The following is a 20,839-nucleotide window of genomic DNA, read 5'->3' on the forward strand; positions in this document are numbered from 1 at the left end:
GATATGAGAATGGTTAGGTGGATGTGTAACGCCAGTCTGAGAGATAGAAAGAGTTCAGATGAGTTAAGAAGCAGGCTAAGTATCCATTGAATTAAAGATGTTATCCAGATAAGAAGATTGAATTGGCTGGGGCACTTGGAAAGAATGGAGTGGGATAATTGGGTAAGAAAGTGTAGAGACTTGATAGTTCCTGGGGCAAAGCCCAGAGGCAGACCGAGAAAGACTTGGCAGGAGGTTATAAGGACAGACTTGATACAGAGGAAGTTGAGTTAACACAGTCTAACTTATAGCTTATAGAACTGGAAGAAAAGAGGCAGGCAAGAAAAGAACAATTGTGGCAAAAAAATTTAAATTACAGGGACAGGGATAATTAATTAGTTTGTATCAATGAAGATTTCTCCGAACGCATATTAAGAATTAAGAAAGGAATTAAAAAGCAAAGACGTAAAAAAGTAAGTTATAAAACATTGATAAAGCAAAAGGCTCATAGAGAAAACCACAATTAAAACTTTTCTTTTTTATTCATTTATTGTTGTTTTTTGTTGTTTTATTTATTGCTTTTTCTTATTTTTTACAATGACGACAACCATCCAGAAAGGAGCTTCAGTTAGATTTGTGGAAGGTAGGAGGGCAAGGTATAAGCTTTTTTGGATTGGTAATAGTGATGGATATGTAGGAGTTGGCATATTCGTTGCAGAGAAGTGGGTAGAAAAAGTAATAGATGTTATGCGTGTTAATAGTCGTATTATAGTGATAAAGTTTTTGATAGGTAATAGGATTGTCACTTTTCTGTCAGTTTATGCTCCACAGTGTGGACTCAGTGAGGAAGATAAAGATAAGTTTTATGATGAGTTAATAGCAGTCGCATCAAAGTTTGGAAACACTGAACTTGTCATGGTGAGTGGCGACTTTAATGGTCATGTTGGGAAGTCATCTGACGGTTATAGAGGTGTGCATTGAGGCTATGGATTTGGAAGCAGAAATAAGGAAGGGGAGAGATTGCTTCAGTTTGGAATGGCAACGGACATGGTGGTTTGCAACACATCATTCAGTAAGAGACAGAGTAGGCTGATAACATATGAGTCAGGTGGTTGTAAGACACAGATAGATTACTTCCTGGTTAGAAAGTCAGACAAGAAAGTGGTGAAGGACGTGAAAGTTGTATCGGGGGAAGAGTGTGTTTCCCAGCATAGGCCGCTTGGTTTGTGATATTATCTTGAAGAGTGTTAAAGAAGCGAAGGGAAAGTACAGGCCCCGTCTTAAAGTCTGGAAGCTGAAGCAAGAGATTGTAGCAAAACAATTAAGTGCAAAGTTCAGCAGTTAGCCCACAATGGTCAATGTGATAGTGACAATGTTAAAAGTACTTGGACTACTTTGAAGAATTGTCTTCTAGATGCTTCTGACGACACCTTTGGGTAGACAAAAGGACCAGCTAGACATAGACAGACCTGGTGGTGGAATAATGAGGTTGATCAGTGTATAAAGAAAAAAAGGAAACTTTGGAAAGAGTGGAAGTCAGGTGGTAGTAAAAATATTTACTTAGAAGCTAAGTGTTGTGCTCGTACAGCAGTGTATAAGGCAAAATTAGAAACAGAGAGAAACAGATTTGCAGATGTGTTAAGAAGGGAAGACCAGCGCAATGAGGTATTTAAGATAGCAAAGCAAATGAAGAAGACTAATCAAGATGTTGTAGGTGAGAAGTGTATACGTAATGATGAAGGTGTTTTAGCTAGCACAGAGGAGGAGAAAAGGGTAGCTTGGAAGAATTATTATCAGAGGTTGCTTAACAGTGAGTTTGATTGGGATGATGATAATTTGTCTGATGATGATGTTGTAAAAGGGCTAGCTATGCAGATCAAGACAAAATGGGTAGTGGAGGCTATTAGGAAGTTAAAGATTGGCAAGGCTGCAGAGATGGTAAAAGCAGCTGAATATATTGGAGTTGAGCTTATTACAAGTCTTGCTAATCAGATTATAAAGACTGGTGCTATTCCGAGTGAGTGGCAGTCGAGTGTAATAGTAAATTGTTTCAAGGGCAAGGGTGATGCATTAGAAAGAGGAACTATAGAGGTTTGAAGTTGGCTTATCAAGTAATGAAAGTTATTGAAAGAGTGATTGATAAGTTACTTAGAGAAAGAATTGATATAGATAAGATGCAATTTGGGTTTGTTCCAGGGCGTGGCACTACAGATGCAATATTTTTACTCAGACAGCTTCAGGAAAAGTATTTAGAAAAGAGAAAGAATCTCTATTTTGCCTTTGTAGATTTAGAGAAAGCTTTTGATAGAGTGCCACGTAAAGTTATTGGTGGGCTATGAGAAAATTAGGTGTGGATGAGTGGCTAGTTATGATGGTACAGTCTATGTACAGCAATGTCAGGATTAACGATTCACTTAGTGATGAATTTAGTGTAAATGTTGGTGTACATCAGGGTTCTGTACTTAGTCCTTGTTGTTTTTTCTAGTCTTAAGCGCTGTCGATGGAGTTCAGAACAGGTTATCCATTGTATGTAGATGATTTGGTTCTCATAGCTGAGTTGATGAAAGAATTAGTTAAAAAAGTTTGAGAAGTAGAAGAATCCTTTCTTCCACTTCTCAAACTTTTACAACTAAGAAACTTTTTCAACTAGAAGAGAAAGGGCTAAAGGTAAACACAGCAAAGTCTAAAGTCATGATTAGTAGCATTGCAGCCAAGTGTGACCTTGTAGTTGGAAAGTCACCTTGTGGAGTTTGCAATTTTTTGTCAGACCTGCAAGCATTGAGTACATAAGAAGTGCAGTAGTATTGGTGGAAGGTTAAGAGCTGATATTCAGTTTGTATGCAAGCGTTGAAAAGGTGAGATTATAGAGAATGAAGTATTTCCGGCTTCAATGATGTACAACAGTGGCTCGCTAGAGATAGTTGAGAACTTCTGTTACTTAGGTGATATGTTGGGCAGTGAAGGGGTGTTGGAAGAAGTGTTACTTGCAGGATAGTTTATGCTTGGAAAAAGTTCAGAGAGTTACTTTGTTTGTTGACTAGCAAAGTCTTGTCAATTGAGTTAAATGGTAGGTTGTAGGAGGCCTGTGTAAGAAGTGTTATGTGGTACGGTAGTGAGACATGGGCAGTGAAGCAGGAAGGTCTTGACCGTTTAAAAAGGAATGATATGAGTTTGGTTAGGTGGATGTGTAACGCCAGTCTGAGAGACAGAAAGAGTTCAGATGAGCTAAGAAGCAGGCTTAGTATCCGTAGAATTAAAGATGTTATTCAGATAAGAAGATTGAATTGGCTGGGACACTTGGAAAGAATGGAGGAGGATAATTGGGTAAGAGACTTAATAGTTCCTGGGGCAAAGCCCAGAGGCATACCGAGAATAACTTGGCAGGAGGTTATAAGGACAGACTTGATACAGAGGAAGTTGAGTTTAGATCTAACAAGTCAAGATCAGATTGGAAGAGGGTCATTGATATACCCCGTCCAAGCCATGCTAGCATGGAAAACGGACGTTAAGCCGAGAATGATGATGACAGAATCTATAATTTTGTTTGAAAATCTATCCCCAAACTAAATCAAGGAATCGCACTTTCAGATAATTATGATCCAGACAATAACTTATTTGACATTCACAAAATTAAAGAAATGTATTGATACTCCTTACTTTGAACTGACTGGACTAAGTTCGAATCCTGACCTAACCAAAAATACTTTTTCTACACTTCTTTCAAACATTAGAAGCATGCAATAAATTTTGAATCCTTCAAACAGTTTATTTCGCAAACTAAACAGACGTTCAATATAATTTGCCTCACTGAGACATGGTTAACAAACGAAACCATCAGTACAAATACGCAATATGATTTAGCAGATTATCATGGTAGTCATTTTCAGCGCAGCACAAATAAAACAGGTGTTGGTATATGTATATTTGTGCATAACTCTCTCTCATTTAAAGTTCGTAATGATCTTTTTGTTTCTAATCCTGACAATGAGATTTTTACAATAGAAATAGAAAATAAATGTGGTAAAAATAATGTCATTAGTGTTATATTCCGGCCACCTACCGGTAATATTAACGAGTTTAAATTAAATTTGGATACTCATCTTAGTATAATAAATCGAGAGAACAAACGAGTTTTTTTAATTGGAGATTTCAACATAGATTTTTATAATATGACAACAATGCAAACATTCAAAATGTATTTAACGCTCTCTTCTCCCTAGGGTTTATACCAATAATTAACAGACCAACAGGGTGACAAAGTATATCTAACACAATAATTGACCACATATTTACTAACTCTCTTTTTGAAAGCCACATCACGTCAGGTATCATAAGAACAGATGTTTCTGACCACTTTTCAGTTTTCTTCACATGCAAAGCTGCTAACGACACTCCATCCATGCAGCGAATAAAGATAATTTACAAAAGAAGTTTTCTGAACCAGCTAGCGCAATCAAATTGGGATCAACTGTAAACTGTGAAAGTGTTAATGACGCGTACAATACATTTATAGAGATGTTCTCTGGCCATTTTAATCAATGCTTTCCATTAAAAAAATTTGTAATAAAAATAAAATCTTTGTTATCACCTTGGATGCCGAAGGGATTAATTAAATCATCAAGATTAAAACAGAAACTGTATGTAAAGTACCTAAAATCTAAATCACTTAGAGATAAAGAAACTTATTTAAATTATAAAAACTTATTCGAGCGACTAAAAAAAATATCCAAAAAAATATAATAGCGCATTAACACAATATAAAAATGACGCAAAAAAAACGTGGCAAATAATTAAAGAAGTTAAAGGTAAAAAACAAAATGTTCAACATTGTCTTCCAGACAGGATGACATATGACAACAATATTATTGAAAACGATACTGAAATAGGTAACACATTTAACGAATTTTTTGTAAATGTAGGACCAAATCTGGCTTCAAAGGTTGCAAGCAATGTGAACTATAAATACTATGATGAAGTTCAATTAGAAGAAAATGCATTTAAAGGCCTAAAAAAGGATAAAGTTTCAGGTTACGGCGTTATTAGTAGTGATCGACTAAACACATTATATATCATATTTTTAAACAATCATTTTCACAAGGCATATTTCCAGAGCTACTTAAAACTGCTAAAGTAATTCCAGTACACAAATCAGGCGATACTGAGTCGGTCTCAAATTACAGACCAATCCCGATATTGCCAGTATTTTCGAAGCTGTTGGAAAGAATTATGTATAACAGAGTGTTTAATTACTTTACTAAAAACTCCCTTTTCTATAACAAACACATTGGCGTCCGTCAACAGCACTCAGCAAAACATGTCATTATGGAAGATTTACCCAATTCCTTTTTAAGCAGTAAATATACCCTGAGTGTATTTATTGACTTTTCAAAAGCTTTTGATAATGCTAACCATAAGATTTTATTAGAAAAAATACATGCATATGGTTTACACGGAATTACGTTAAAGTGGTTTGAAAGTTATTTATCTAATCGCACACAGTTTGTCAATGTTGGGAATGGCAAAAGAACTAAGAATCTGGTGATAAAATATGTATACGTCAAAAAGACACTGTGAGGACTATTCTTTTCCTTTTGTCTATAAAAGCTTTAAATATTTTTCAGATAAATATTTTTCAGAACGTATGCTTTATGTATAAAATGAAAAACAAATCTATACCCCCCCCCCATAATTTCTAACATGTTTCACATAAAAGGAAGTAAATATTCAACCAGGTCATCTGGTAAGTACTATCCACCATACAGAAAAACTAAGGCCAATAAGTTTTCAACTTCATATCGAGGTCCATATATCTGGAATAGCATACACAAAATTGATAGATTTGTACTTGACAATGAGCGATGCTTTAAATGTTTTCAAAACAAAAGTGAAAACATTTATATTACACAGATTGAACAATGAAGTCTTGTACTTTTAGATCTTTATTTATCTTTTGCCGGCTTTTGTTATTTAGCATTTTTTACGTAGGTTATTTTAATTCTCTTTTTCATGCATATTTTTATATATAAGCATCTTCGTAGCAAGAGCATATGTTATTTCAACAGGTTCTTAATGATAAGACTAGTTATTTGTGAGTTTCCTGGTTTACAAAGATGTTTAATTGGACAGCATTATTACATATTTTTACTCTTGTAACAATTAAATTTATTGAATTTATTTGGAAAAACATTGGTTTACGAAAAAATATCTATCTATCTATGTATGCAGGGAAACTTTTTAGCAAAACACGCGAACAAGCAAACTAACAAACAAGCCAATTTTCATTATGTGTATTAAAGAATTGTGGCTAAGAATTTGTGTGTCATACAATTTATTGTGTTTTATCTGGACAATGTTGTATTAACATATAAAGTTTTTACGTTATGAAAAATATAAAGTTTATATTATTCACATGCAATCTTTTCACAAGTAAAAAACATGTTCGGTTTTGCTTTCTTTCTGCATATTCTTTTGAAATAAGCTTTTACTCGCAGAGGAAAATTTTGCATACAAAAACCATTTTTGAAAAGAAGCTTTTGTCCGGAGTGATCAGAATGTTTGATAAAATTTTAAAGCAAGCAGAAATTTTGACAACATCCTACACAGGGCTTTTTTAAAAGTCTTAATCAACACGTCAAAGGCTTAATCAACACGTCAAAGGCTGGATTTATTCTTGGCTAGTTTTTCTTTCTCTCTTGACACAAAATGTTCTAATTAGTTTATGTGCAATTTGGTTTGAATTTTATCCCGCCCTCCTCAAATACAAAATTTACAAACAGGCAAGTGATACAACTGGAAATGAACTTTATTATTTTTTTATTACTATCTCGCCTGCAAGAATAGTATTGGTTTCCAACTCGTAACTAATTATGTCCCAAATGGTCAATTGCAACGTCATCAACGAGCTTTCATGCGCATGTCTCCTAGGGAGATTGCATCAGCACTGCAACAGAACATTGCTTCCAAGTGCAACGCGCTAACCAACTGCGCTATCATGACAGAAGTAATTTGTGAATATTTTTTATTTAATTAAAGTTGCTAACCTTTATATTTTGCGGTGTTTTCTCTTTCAGGTTAGTGTGTTAATTAACACAATTTTTTTTACCACTGTTTTATTCATTTAAGCAAAATAATTTCAATCTTCGTAGTATGACATTTTTTATCACAATACTGTAAACTTCAAAGGGAAAGGACCTATGATGGAAAGGATTTAAAAATATGCTTTTTCATAAAGGTGGAGGGTATGGGGTGGGGGAATTTAGGGAATATAATATAAGCAAAACCCATGCAATTTTTTCCTAAAAGGCAACAGAAACAACATTTTAGGCAGATTAGCGCTAAGACAATTAAATTAACTTGCAGAACCTATTCTAAAACGTATCGAGTTAATAATAATTATTGCTTGTGGTGCAAAAGTTTCTATGAATGGATTATACAAGCTTCTGAAAGTGTACATCAGCATTATTTTAGTTTAGCAAAAGGTATTTTTACTTAATTGTAAAGAAAATAAGCCCTAACAACATGGATTTATGTTGGCGTGGATTAATGATCGCAGTATCTGACGACGGACAATTCTTTTGCATGTGGATTAACACTTCGCGAGCGCAAAGTGTTAATTTTTTTCTTCAAAATACTGAACACAAGGTCCAGGTCATTAACTGGGTGCGTTGAAGTCTTATGTTTCCCAGCTTCTCCTCTCTATACCAGCCAACGTAAGGTAGACACATTAAATCAACTTGGCGTATATATTTTATTTGAAATCTTTTATGCTTTATGTATAAGAATATCGAAATTCTAAGCAGGCTGGTCATTATTCTTATTTCTCTGTTGTTTACACCAAACTAAAGGGAAACTCTTAACACTATTTGTCACGTTTTTATAAGAATCTGATGATATTTCAGGTTAAAAAATTGGCCTATTATATAGAAAAAAAAGATAAATAAAAAACAATAGAAAAATAAAATTGTGCCTAGGCACGTTTTGAATTTTGATATTCTTAAAAAAAGTGTGTGTACCCTTAACCATCACATTTTTGAAATTGTTTCCTCAAAAAATTATTTATATCATTGGTCGCCCCATTTGGGTGCTTCAAAATTTGCTCTTAGTGACTTACTTAAAACTTAGTGACTACATCTAGACGTCTTAAGTTTTTAGAAACTTACCAGGGTCATTAAGGAGGCTTCAAAACTTGACAAGGTTTGTCGTCACAGGCTAAGTAGCATACACCACTTTGCCTTTGCCTGCCTAGCGTGATAGTTTATGAAGCTTCTGCATCTTGTTACTATCTGGATCAATATTATATTCTTTGCAGGAACGCGTTTTTCCCTTACATGTGAATGTAAGGGAAAAACGACAGCGGTTTCTTGTTGTATTCAAAATGCAATGCTTGGAAATCCCCATAAACTGCATTTAGTAACTTTTACAACAAAAATAATATAACACCTGTTTTTGTTTCTCAAATTTTGCAAATGTTATTGCAGATTGACTTTCTGGCTAAGTGTTTTTTTCACATTTTTTGTCACTGGTACTTTAGTAATAGTAAATAAATCTATTAAGCTTAAATTTTGTTAGCCCTAAATAATCATTTTTAGAATTCTTCATTTGGTTGTGAGATAGACATGAGATCACCCATCACCTGATACAAACCATTTTATTCATTTTTACGTTTTAGGTAGCAAAGATGTCATTTGTAACACAGGTAACAATACAGATTTTTAGCAAATTAAAAAAAATTATTTATGTAAAAATAAAGTGAAGGTTAATTGCATGAATATAATAAGCAAACTTATAAGACATTCACATTAATGTCAATAAAAACGGCTGGATTGTCCTTCTTATTGAAGTGTTGAACCGTGTTTTATTGAATTTTGTTATATCATCGCTCTAGCTTTACGTCAGAGAATACGAAAGTGTAAATTAGTCCTTTCTGTTTAACCCTCCACATGTAAATAGGATTGCTATCTAGTGGTTGTCTAGTTGAGCGATTATTGTGCTTGTGTGTCTTCTTTAGCCTAAATTAGAAACGTTAATACACCGGGACCGTGTTTGCAGGGCACTTAAATGGAACTTGAAAGGCTAAAAGGCCTAAAAGGCTTTATTGTAGGAAAAAAAATTGCAGGAATATTTCAGCTGAGACTGGACGTGCGTAGTTTTTATCACTTTTTGGGCCCCTATGTTCTTGTTGCTTCCATCCATGACATAAAGAAGGGTATGGTCAGGTTTTTTGATGAACATAAATATATTTAGGATTTGAAGTCATTTGAAAATATGCCTAACAATAATTATGTGTCTTCAATTTCAGATGCAAAGTGTAGTTGTAAATGATAATTCAAAACAAACATGTAATACATTTAATTTTATGTGGTGTAAAAAGCGATTTTGTATGTGTCAGGAACACAACCCTCTCCCAAAGGATCAACAACAACAAAAAAAGAAAAATTATGAAGTTCATTGCTTCCTGACTGGCACACATGCTCACCAATACCATAATGCTTCGAATAAACGCCCGAAGCGTTCGAGGGGGGCGTTTATTAAATTTTTTGCACTTTGTCTCTTTTGCAGTTTTTAAGGATACATATAATATAAAAGATATTCACATGTTTTAGAGAAAAAACTTCAAAAGCGAAAAACTAAATTTCAATCTTAAACCTAAAATTTAGGGAAAAAGGTGTAGAATAGAAAATTTCCTTATTTTACCGACGTAACAAATATGAAAAATAGGTTTAATTGTATTTATGAAATTTCTATATTATAATTATAATAGCACCAATAAAATTCTCTTTTAATTAAAAGAGCAAAACAGTAACAGTTATTGATTTTTTTCATATACTTTTACTACCATCTCAAATAAACGCCACTTATGAGGGAGGGCATCAATTAGAGGGGGGTTTATTTAAAAAATGATTGAAAAAGAGGGGCGTCCATTCGAGGGGGTGTTTAAAAGAAGGGGGCATTTATTCGATGCATTACGGTATGCCATTATTTATTATTAGTAGATATAAGGCCCATTAAAAAATTTACCTGGGCAAAAAAGATATAAAAACGATCTGTCGTTTAAATTTTGATGACATCAGGAATAAAACCTTTTTTTAACCATTACCTATATTGTATAAAGCTAAGAATGCTGATCAAAATAATTTATAGAGTTTATATATGTAAAATGTATAGAGTTCAAATATTTTGTTAACTTCAGCAAAATGTACAAAAATAAATTTTTTTCCCCATTACTGAAAAAAGTGTATAGGATGATGGCAGACGGTCCCTAGTTACCTTTGCTTTAAAAATAGCTTATGTCACCACCATTTCCAAGGTATTTAGCCTTCAAGTAAAATCAAATAATTTAAATTGACCTATATTGAAATTAATTAATGTTATTGACGTCTTGCTGTGTCGATTGACATTTAAAACATGGATTTTTTAACAACTTTAAAAAAAAGAAGATTTCACGACTAGCTACGATGCCTGTCACAAACACAAACATGTGACATAAAAGCAGATAGACAAAATGTGGAAACAGATAATTTGGAAACAAGTGACTGACGTGGCACCGATTTCCAAAAGCTAGGTCAACCCATCTGTTTGGAATTCAATTGGATAATGATGTCATCGAGGACTTTATAAAGCCTCTTTAAATGTTCGTCAATTACCAAATTTATCCTGTTGTCCTCAAATTTCCAAAATCTTGTCTTTTGTTGTATTACCTGATTGGTATTTTACCATGAGCTTTACAACTAGTTTTGTTTTGATTTTAATTTAAATATTCTGACCTTTAATGGCATACTGTTTATATATTTAGATATAGATTTTGATGTTGGTGTGTCAGATGAAGGTAATTTTTAACTTTCACTTAACTTTCAAAGTATTTAAAAGCCATGTTCTAAAGACAGGTTTCCACCCAAATGCATGTGGTTAAATTGATCGACTGTGATCTTGTAGCATCAAGAATATTGAAATCGTCAGTGAGAAGAGAAGAATTTGCTTAAGCTACGTTTTCTAGTTACTGGTGATGTGCGGGAAACTATAGGTACCAACTACAAAACTAGCAAACATCAGTATGCTGAATATTAAAGGAGACAACAAAAGTTATCTTGAAAGAGATTTTGAGTGTAAGCTATGTTGAAATGCAAGAAGTCGCACATTTTACTTTAATTATAAGAAAGCGCACAGCGTCATGTTGATGCCGATTGCTACCATGGAATACGAGTTCACTATTATTGATGTTGGAGATGTGGGTAGACAGAGTGATGGCAGAGTTTTCTCTGCAAGCAAATTGGGTTTTGCCATGAACATCAATCTATTTAATCTACCACCGCAACACATACTCCCAGGGACAACAAAATACTCTCCCTTGGTGTTTTTCGGTGGTGAGGCTTTATTTTATTTAGTAAATCCATATTCTAGAAAGGCAACAGGTAAAAAAGAAAATTGTAAATTATTGTATTTCTTCATTTTTTTAATTCGAAACAAGCTGCAAAAAAGACTACCATAATGAAAAAATAATTATGTGAATTTCTGCAACAACAATAGCTAAGTAAGCAAACGGGATACTCTGCGAAAGTAGAAAAAAAGTAAAGTTTGTGTACACTTATGCGTTGATCATTATAATGCACTCTGATTGATACAGAGCATGACATTTCCTTTTTCTGATACCACAGTATCGGTACGACAAATCAATCGATTGATTGTTTAGTAAGTGAGGGAAGTGGTAAGTAAATCTGTTATGTTGATTGCTAATATAATGAAAAGCCCTTGCAGGCTAAAAGACTCTTATTCGTGTGTAATTTTATTCCCTATACCTAAGGTCGCCAATAGCCTGTTTTGTACAGAACTTCTGCAGTTTTGTTCCATTATTTGAAATAAATAGGTGTTATCCCGTGGTATTATCTTGAACTTGCAAAATGTTTCATGTAGTACAAATGTCCAAAACGTGATTTGTGAAAATTAACACTTCACATTCATAAGAAACGAAGACGTTTTAGCATATCCATTTATTAAATATCATTGTTTGTGATTTAGCGATATTTTGGAAATGTTTTATTATACCTGTGACATGACTAAAATCTTTATCAAGTTTAAGATATCTAAGATTTGACCGTAAAGTTGTATCCTACAAGCTTAAAAACAAAAAAAAGAAATAAAAGTAGACGAAAGAAATAAAAAGTTAAGACTACGGTCATCGGTTTAGAATTAACAATAGAGACTAAATTCAAAATGTGATTCCGTGGTATTAATATTTAGACTAGCGTGAACACAGCAAAGTCTAAAGTCATGATTAGTAGCATTGCAGCTAAGTTTGACCTTGTAGTTGGAAAGTGGCCTTGTGGAGTTTGCAGGAAAGGGGTTGGTAGTAACTCAATTTTTTGTCAGACTTGCAAGCATTGGGTACATAAGAAGTGCAGTAGTGTTGGTGGAAGGTTAAGCGCTGACATTTAGTTTGTATGCAACCGTTGCAAAGATGAGATTATACAGAATGAAGTATTTCCAGCTTTAATGGTATACAACAGTGCCTCGTTAGAGATAGTTGAGAACTTCTGTTACTTAGGTGATATGTTGGGCAGTGAAGGGGGTGTTGGAAGAAGTGTTACTTGCAGGTTAGCTTCTGCTTGGAAAAAGTTCAGAGAGTTACTTCGTTTGTTGACTAGCAGAGTCTTGTCAAATGAGTTAAAAAGTAGGTTGTATGAGGCCTGTGTAAGAAGTGTTATGTTGTACGTTAGTAAGACATGGGCAGTGAAGCAGGAAGATCTTGACCGTTTAGAAAAGAATGATATGAGAATGGTTAGGTGGATGTGTAACGCCAGTCTGAGAGACAGAAATGGTTTAGATGAGCTAAGAAGCAGGCTAAGTATCCGAAGAATTAAAGACAAAAACTGTTGGCCAACCTTTTTTATTTTTCAGAGAACATTCCCACTAAAAGTTCGAACATACTCTGGGCTGAGGGATTAGTACATGCAAACAATGACACATATCCATAGGCAGGCATAATACCTTTTATTTTGAAAAAAAATCTTTATCGTAACTTCGGATAAGCAGAAACTCAGGAAACAGCCATAATTAACATTGGACTGAGCGGTTAGTACAGGTAAACTGTGTCGTCAATGCGTTTAGGCGTAATACCCTTTTCAAATAAACTTTATTGCAACTTCAGTTTAAATAAGAACACAGGAAAAACAGCCTGTCGTTACCCTGTCCAGCTAAAAAAAATCACTCAGCAATTCTATTTTGTGGAGTAAGTTTTCATGACACTAATAAAAGGTGTCGCTACCTACTAACTGCATTTAGCATAAGAAATATTGATTAAGAATTTTGTTGTAGCTAGCCAAACTGCATTTGGCTACTTTTACTTTTCAGCCAGAAGTAGCTAGAGCTAGCTAGAAGAGAGCCGCAACCCCATCGTAAAAATAAATAATAATAAACCAAACTTTAAAATAATAAAAATAAATAAGGCTAGCTACAGCTAACTGGCTTCAGCAGGATGCCGCCTTGAAATCTACGTTAGCTAGCTAAAATCTTGAAATTGTTTTGTTTCAGATTAACACATGGCTAGAAAACGTGATGATATTTTCATCTTAATGTGTGAAAACATAGACACAATGAAGAGAATATCTTAAACGTTGATAGAACTGAAATTTAGGCAGTTAAATAATCATACTGACTGAACCAAATATTCCTCTTCCTTCAAAAAAAATTTTAATTCACATCTTGGTGAAGAAGGCGAGTATAACAAATATGGCGTCCTTGAACTCGGTCCCTCGAAAGAAATGACTCGTACCTTAACCCCTAGAGCTCGTTAAAAACATAACTGGAAACGAAAATTTGAAGAAGTATCTAGCATAGCTCATCAAATAATACTAAAATAACAGTCTATAACAATATTTGTGATTAAATTCGTAACGCAGTCTTTACTTTTTGCCAATTTCAGGAATATCAAGATACACACACAGCCGGCGTCCCGCCAGGTCGCGGGGTCAGGTCGGACTTTAACGTCGTGACGTTACGGCAATCGGTTAAAATGAAGGAGAAGGACAAGAAGAAGAAGGAAACGACTGCTCATTTAAATAAGATTTCTGATACATCCGAAATCTTAACAATAAAAATAATAATAATATTAATGATTTATTTGCCTCTTCCATTATTTACAATAGCTATTTGTGCTTCATAATACATAAAATACAATTAAAACTAATAACTATCAGCAAAAAAATTTAAAAAAATACTGTTAAGGAAAATCTCTCACTAGACAACCTTGAAAAAAATCTATGTTATAATACTCATATCTGTCTGTTTGTCACGCAAAATGGCTACCGATGTCCCTTTGATCTTTCCACAATTTTTTCAAACAAGGGGATTGTTTAATCAAAAATCTTATTATTGCCAATATTATTTATTTTTATGTTGAAGTTGTGTCTATCTCCTTATCTATCTCTGAATAAAAAGCGAAAGTAGCCAAATGCACTGTTTGGCTCCAACACAATTCTTATTTCTTATGCTAAATAAATGTGGTGAGGTAGCTGTCACTCTTATTACTGTTATGAAAACTTACGCTGCAAAATCAAATTGCTCAGTATTTTTTTATCTGAACAGGATAGCGCCAGGCAGTTTATTTAAATTTTTTTAACCAAAGACGCGATAAAATTTTTTAAAAATTGTATTATGCCTATACTCATCTGTGACACTGTTTACCTGTACTTAGCGCTCAGTCCAGTGTTAGCATGAGTATACAAAAAAGGTGTGATATTTTACAATGCTATTAATTCACCAAAACTTTATTTTGATACATCAATGTGTATATTTTTAAAAAGCTTGTATGATTTCCTATATAATGGTATCAAAATTATTAAGAAAAATTAAAGTTTGAAAGTTTAATATACACAAATAAAAAACGACCCCTCTCCTACAAATGAGATCCCATTTACAAAACTACTAGCTTCTTATGTTTGCTTTTTGCTTTTTTGGGATCATAAAACATTAATCTAAAAACGATTTTTAATTTTTTTTTAACATTTTTTACTTTTGGAGATATTTAGTATTACATTTTTTCCACAATTTTTTAACCTCTGATCGTCAGAAAACTCATCAAAACTCGCCTTCTACTCAAACTCACGAAATAAAGAAAAATCGTTTTTAGATCAAACATTTCTCTCCACGCTAGAGGTACTCTCCGCCCTAGAGGTGCTCTCTGCCCTAGAGCCTTTGGTTTTGGTTTTGTAAAAGAGGTTTTGAATGTACAAAGTACTCTCTCAAAAAATAAAGGTTGTGAAAAAGAGGTTTAAAGTTTTTTACAGATTTCTTATACTTCTGCATAAATAATTGGTCACTATGGTAACAACTATTAGCTAACAGATTTTTTTAACATCTTTTTATGCCGCACGTGTTTTCTCACATTCGCAATCACACACAGTTGAGTACGGGTAAAACAAAAACAAATTGTAGAAACACAAATCACAAAAAACCTGAAATTTTGTAGAAAAACTTCAAAAGAATCTTTCAACTACATACAAAAATCGTTTTTCTCTTGGAGGCCGCTATCATTTTAATCTTTATGAGTAAAAATTTAGTAGTAAAAAACTGATTTATGACAATTTTTTTATTTTTGAAAAAATACTTAAATACATTTTTTTAATATTTTTCCTATCCAATCACTGTAAAAAATGTTTTCCTTAAAAATTTTAAATTTTTTTCCTATACTCTTGCCTTAATTGAAGTTGCAATAACGTTTTTTTCAGAAAAAGCTATTACACCTATATGGATGTGTCACGGTATAACAACGGATTGCAATCTGTGTTTTTATAAAAAAACTGCAATAAATTTTTTTTGAAAACGGTATTAAGCATAAACACATGTGCAACACGACTTACCTGTACTAAGCGCTCAGTCCAGTATTAACGATGGGCTGTTTCCTGTGTTTCTGTTAAACTGAAGTTGCGATAAAGTTTTTTTTCTGGAAAAAGGTATTGTACCTATATGAATGTGCGATATTGTTTACCTGTACTAAGTGCGCTGCCCGGAGTAACATTCATTTTTAAACTTTCACCGACGTATGTATACCTGACTAGAGTGCTCCACGTGAATGTAAGGCACATGTTTACGGTTCTTATTAACTGCGCCACAGGCTTTTTAATTGCTGGGTAACACTTATACTTCTGGCATACCCAACATGCAACGCCGGGTCCCCAGGCTAATAAATAAATAAAAAGAAAATTAATAAAATTTATATTGTTGAGGATCTGTAATATGTTAAAGATTTTAAATCTACAGTATAAGTTTTTTTTGTTGATTTTTGAAGTTTTTCGACTAGTGATAATTCTTTCTTAAAGGATTTACTTCTTATTTCAGAAGTTATTTAAATGGCAGTAAACACGTTAAGCAGTATTTGCATTATCAGATTTTGTCTGACAGATTTATCTGATTCAACAAATTCTGATAGTGTAAACAGTAAATTTGGATGCTTTTTTGTCGTCAAATTTGTCGTCAGACACGATTTGAAAAGTTTTATTCTTTAATTGAACAAAAAGAAAGATGAAATACCAACCAGATAGAAGTACTGGGAGACTAGGGGACGTAAAGCACTAGGACATGTGAAGCAGTATGGCATGTAAGAAACAAATACACATCCACTTAAAGGAACATGGCTGTGCAGATTTACGTCTCTTAAAGTCTTACCTTAAAGCGTGATGTAATATGTTGCAAGTCAAATAGTAACCATATTGAATTTTATAAAATGAATAAGAAATGTTGGTGAAGGAGGCAGAACAAGTGTCTCATCCACTTTTCTCTTGTTTAGCTATATCTGTTGTATCACCAAAGCGAACCAAGACCACCAGTGAGTATTTTGAATTTTTCTTTACAAATCTGTTTTCAATTGATCGCTGTAGTCTGGCTGGCTATCATTCTAAGTCCAAAGGGGTAGCTGTGAGGGTACATTATCGCAATATTTTGGGGTCTTCAAAGGAAAGCTAACAAAGAAACCTACATGCATATATATTTTTTAAATAAGAACGTTCTCCAAATCGCTAAAACAGGATTTTGTTACAAAAACAAAAGATTATGAAAAATGTCCAAGTAGAGTGACTAAAAAAGGTGAGCTAAACAGTAAGTATTTTTATGAAAGATGTTATTTTGGTAGATTTCTATTGTAGGTTGTTCTTTAAGTTCAGTATAAAACATCACTATGGCAGTTTAGCTGGATGAGAAAATAATGTATAGCTAGTTAGAAAATCTCGCAAATTTGTACATAGGCAGGCATAATAAGCCATTGCTAAACAAAAATATCTTATTTTTTATTCATTTTTCTACTTAAAAAAGTGGTCTTCCACAATTATAGTATTAGTCAGACCAGCTAAATGTGTTTTCAAATATAAATAACTGATGTGACTGCTTAGCAAGCAAAGACAAAATTTAGCCACCCCAGTCATAGGTAGAAAAATGTCATGTTTCGAAACTTTTTTTTTTTTAGTGTATGATCTATATCTTGAATTTGTTTCCTGCCTCTGAACTTACACAAATGTACCAAAAATGTCATTTTGTGTGCTAAATATATGGCCCTGATATATCTTTTTCTCATATTAGAGCACTAGTTTTCCTTTCGTATGGAATGAATATGGAAATGAATAGACAAGGTCATAAAATTTAAAATATTATGTAAAAAGTAGTACTGGATTTGTTATGATGGGTTACGAGACGTGGGGAGTCGTAACAAAATGACTAATTTGGGTGCTACATATATTAAAAGGCTATTGCTATACAATATATAACACATTTAAGTAATAGTGTTTGTTTATAATTGATAGAATATAGTTCCAGGGTAACAAATAATAACTTTGTTTGAAATAACATTTTCTAAAGTCAAGTGTTAAAAAACATAAACAAACAAAAAACATCGTCCCAGCCATGTGTGAAGAACTCGATCTAATTGCTTTTACTGGCCGCAAAAACTGTAATAGAGAGATGAACTCATTAATTATTTATAGTAACCCAATATATGGATTGTGAAAAGCAGCCTGTACCAGGGTCTTGTTTAGCCATCAAGTAAGCGCTAGCGGCCCTTTGGCAACAAACCCTGGGGACGAGGATGCATCTGGTGTACAATGCCAGGTCCCAGCCATATCGAAATATCGCACGTAGATGCCATACGTTTCATTGTGTTAAAGAATTTAGGGGCTGATAAAAAAAACTTGAAAATCCCTGGCATTTATCCTAATCAAAATTTAGCCTAAAAAGCATCCTTACATGAGGGTCATTTTGGCAGTTTAAACTGTTACATCCAATAATCTCTTTGTCTATATGTGTGATCCTGGTAGCTAAGATTTCCGTATGAAAAGGATGCACATTTTGCCTAACGATAATCATGAAATATCCTCCTTTTTTATGAAGGTGTCTCACTTACATCGCCCAAGACGGTGGAAAGTAAATCAGGTCAGTAACATTGTTTGATTTTCACGTGAGATTTAGGGAGTCTGCTAAATTATTTTCCCTTGCATGCCTATGTTGTTTACATGCTTTAGTAACTTGTCTTGTGTTTTGTCTTGTGTGCCTACGTGCCATGTGTGCCTTAGTACTCTAAGCAGTAAACATGCTATTAAAACAGCAATTTAATACTGCTTAAAACGAAAGCATTAATATGCAATGGTTGTTTAAACAATTTCTGTCCAATTCTAATAATTAGGAAAAATCTTTCTTACAGTGGTGCGAATGCTAATTCTAAAGTGTACATAACTTAAACTTGTAATAATCAGGAATTATTATCTGTTTCGTTTAGACATCTTGCCTACATCACCTAAAACAGTTGCAACTAAATCAGGTGAGAACCATTGTTCTATTTTAAGTCAATTTTGGCAAATAAATGTATCTACAGGCGTTTCTAACAGAGGCCAGAACATGCCTATGGTATGTATTACGTTTGTGCAACATGCGTAGTTATAGATATGATACTTGGCGCTTTACGTGTCTTGTGTGCTTTAGTACTCTACGTGCCTACATGCTTTTTAACATGTATTTTTATGGAAAGTCTTTTTATGGAAAGAAGGAATTTCATGTTAAAAATTCTTTTAAATACAAAAGCCTTTTATGATTTTGGGAGGGAATTTCTTGCGAAGATTTTAAGTCTGCAGTATAAGTTTTTTTGTTGATTTTTGAAGTTTTTCGACTAGTGATAATTCTTTCTTAAAGGATTTACTTCTTATTTCTGAAGTTATTTAAATGGCAGTAAACACGTTAAGCAGTATTTACATTATCAGATTTTGTCTGACAGATTTATCTGATTCAACAAATTCTGATAGTGTAAACAGTAAATTTGGAAGCTTTTTTGTCGTCAAATTTGTCGTCAGACACGATTTGAAAAGTTTTATTCTTTAATTGAACAAAAAGAAAGATGAAATACCAACCAGATAGAAGTACTGGGAGACTAGGGGACGTAAAGCACTAGGACATGTGAAGCAGTATGGCATGTAAGAAACAAATACACATCCACTTAAAGGAACATGGCTGTGCAGATTTACGTCTCTTAAAGTCTTACCTTAAAGCGTAATGTAATATGTTGCAAGTCAAATAGTAACCATATTGAATTTTATAAAATGAATAAGAAATTTTGGTGAAGGAGGCAGAACAAGTGTCTTATCCACTTTTTTCTTGTTTAGCTATATCTGTTGTATCACCAAAGCGAACGAAGACCACCAGTGAGTATTTTGAATTTTTCTTTACAAATCTGTTTTCCATTGATCGCTGTAGTCTGTCTGGCTATCATTCTAAGTCCAAAGGGGTAGCTGTGAGGGTACATTATCGCAATATTTTGGGGTCTTCAAAGGAAAGCTAACAAAGAAACCTACATGCATATATATTTTTTAAATAAGAACGTTCTCCAAATCGCTAAAACAGGATTTTGTTACAAAAACAAAAGATTATGAAAAATGCCCAAGTAGAGTGACTAAAAAAGGTGAGCTAAACAGTAAGTATTTTTATGAAAGATGTTATTTTGGTAGATTTCTATTGTAGGTTGTTCTTTAAGTTCAGTATAAAACATCACTATGGCAGTTTAGCTGGATGAGAAAATAATGTATAGCTAGTTAGAAAATCTCGCAAATTTGTACATAGGCAGGCATAATAAGCCATTGCTAAACAAAAATATCTTATTTTTTATTCATTTTTCTACTTAAAAAAGTGGTCTTCCACAATTATAGTATTAGTCAGACCAGCTAAATGTGTTTTCAAATATAAATAACTGATGTGACTGCTTAGCAAGCAAAGACAAAATTTAGCCACCCCAGTCGTAGGTAGAAAAATGTCATGTTTCGAAACTTTTTTTTTTTTAGTGTATGATCTATATCTTGAATTTGTTTCCTGCCTCTGAACTTACACAAATGTACCAAAAATGTCATTTTGTGTGCTAAATATATGGCCCTGATATATCTTTTTCTCATATTAGAGCACTAGTTTTCCTTTCGTATGGAATGAATATGGAAATGAATAGACAAGTCATAAAATTTAAAATATTATGTAAAAAGTAGTACTGGATTTGTTATGATGGGTTACGAGACGTGGGGAGTCGTAACAAAATGACTAATTTGGGTGCTACATATATTAAAAGGCTATTGCTATACAATATATAACACATTTAAGTAATAGTGTTTGTTTATAATTGATAGAATATAGTTCCAGGGTAACAAATAATAACTTTGTTTGAAATAACATTTTCTAAAGTCAAGTGTTAAAAAATATAAACAAACAAAAAACATCGTCCCAGCCATGTGTGAAGAACTCGATCTAATTGCTTTTACTGGCCGCAAAAACTGTAATAGAGAGATGAACTCATTAATTATTTATAGTAACCCAATATATGGATTGTGAAAAGCAGCCTGTACCAGGGTCTTGT

General features: G+C 33.4%; 1 protein-coding gene across 10 annotated transcripts in view; it reads left to right on the plus strand.

Annotated features, from left to right (window-relative positions):
- The window catches only part of LOC130641336 (uncharacterized), a 77,404-nt gene that overhangs the window by 39,195 nt on the left and 17,370 nt on the right, over window positions 1–20,839 (plus strand). For all 10 annotated transcript variants that reach the window (XR_008982449.1, XM_057448099.1, XM_057448098.1 and 7 more), the window contains 6 exons: window positions 8,648–8,674; window positions 10,772–10,804; window positions 16,757–16,795; window positions 18,346–18,387; window positions 18,731–18,772; window positions 19,608–19,646. Coding sequence is in view for 9 of the 10 variants with exons in the window: in XM_057448099.1 (XP_057304082.1) it covers window positions 8,648–8,674; window positions 10,772–10,804; window positions 16,757–16,795; window positions 18,346–18,387; window positions 18,731–18,772; window positions 19,608–19,646 (222 nt within the window). In the remaining variant the exon portion in view is untranslated. The remainder of the gene's footprint in view (window positions 1–8,647; window positions 8,675–10,771; window positions 10,805–16,756; window positions 16,796–18,345; window positions 18,388–18,730; window positions 18,773–19,607; window positions 19,647–20,839) is intronic.

The sequence above is a fragment of the Hydractinia symbiolongicarpus genome, chromosome 4, assembly GCF_029227915.1.
Source record: "Hydractinia symbiolongicarpus strain clone_291-10 chromosome 4, HSymV2.1, whole genome shotgun sequence".
NCBI classification, from domain to species: Eukaryota; Metazoa; Cnidaria; class Hydrozoa; order Anthoathecata; family Hydractiniidae; genus Hydractinia; species Hydractinia symbiolongicarpus.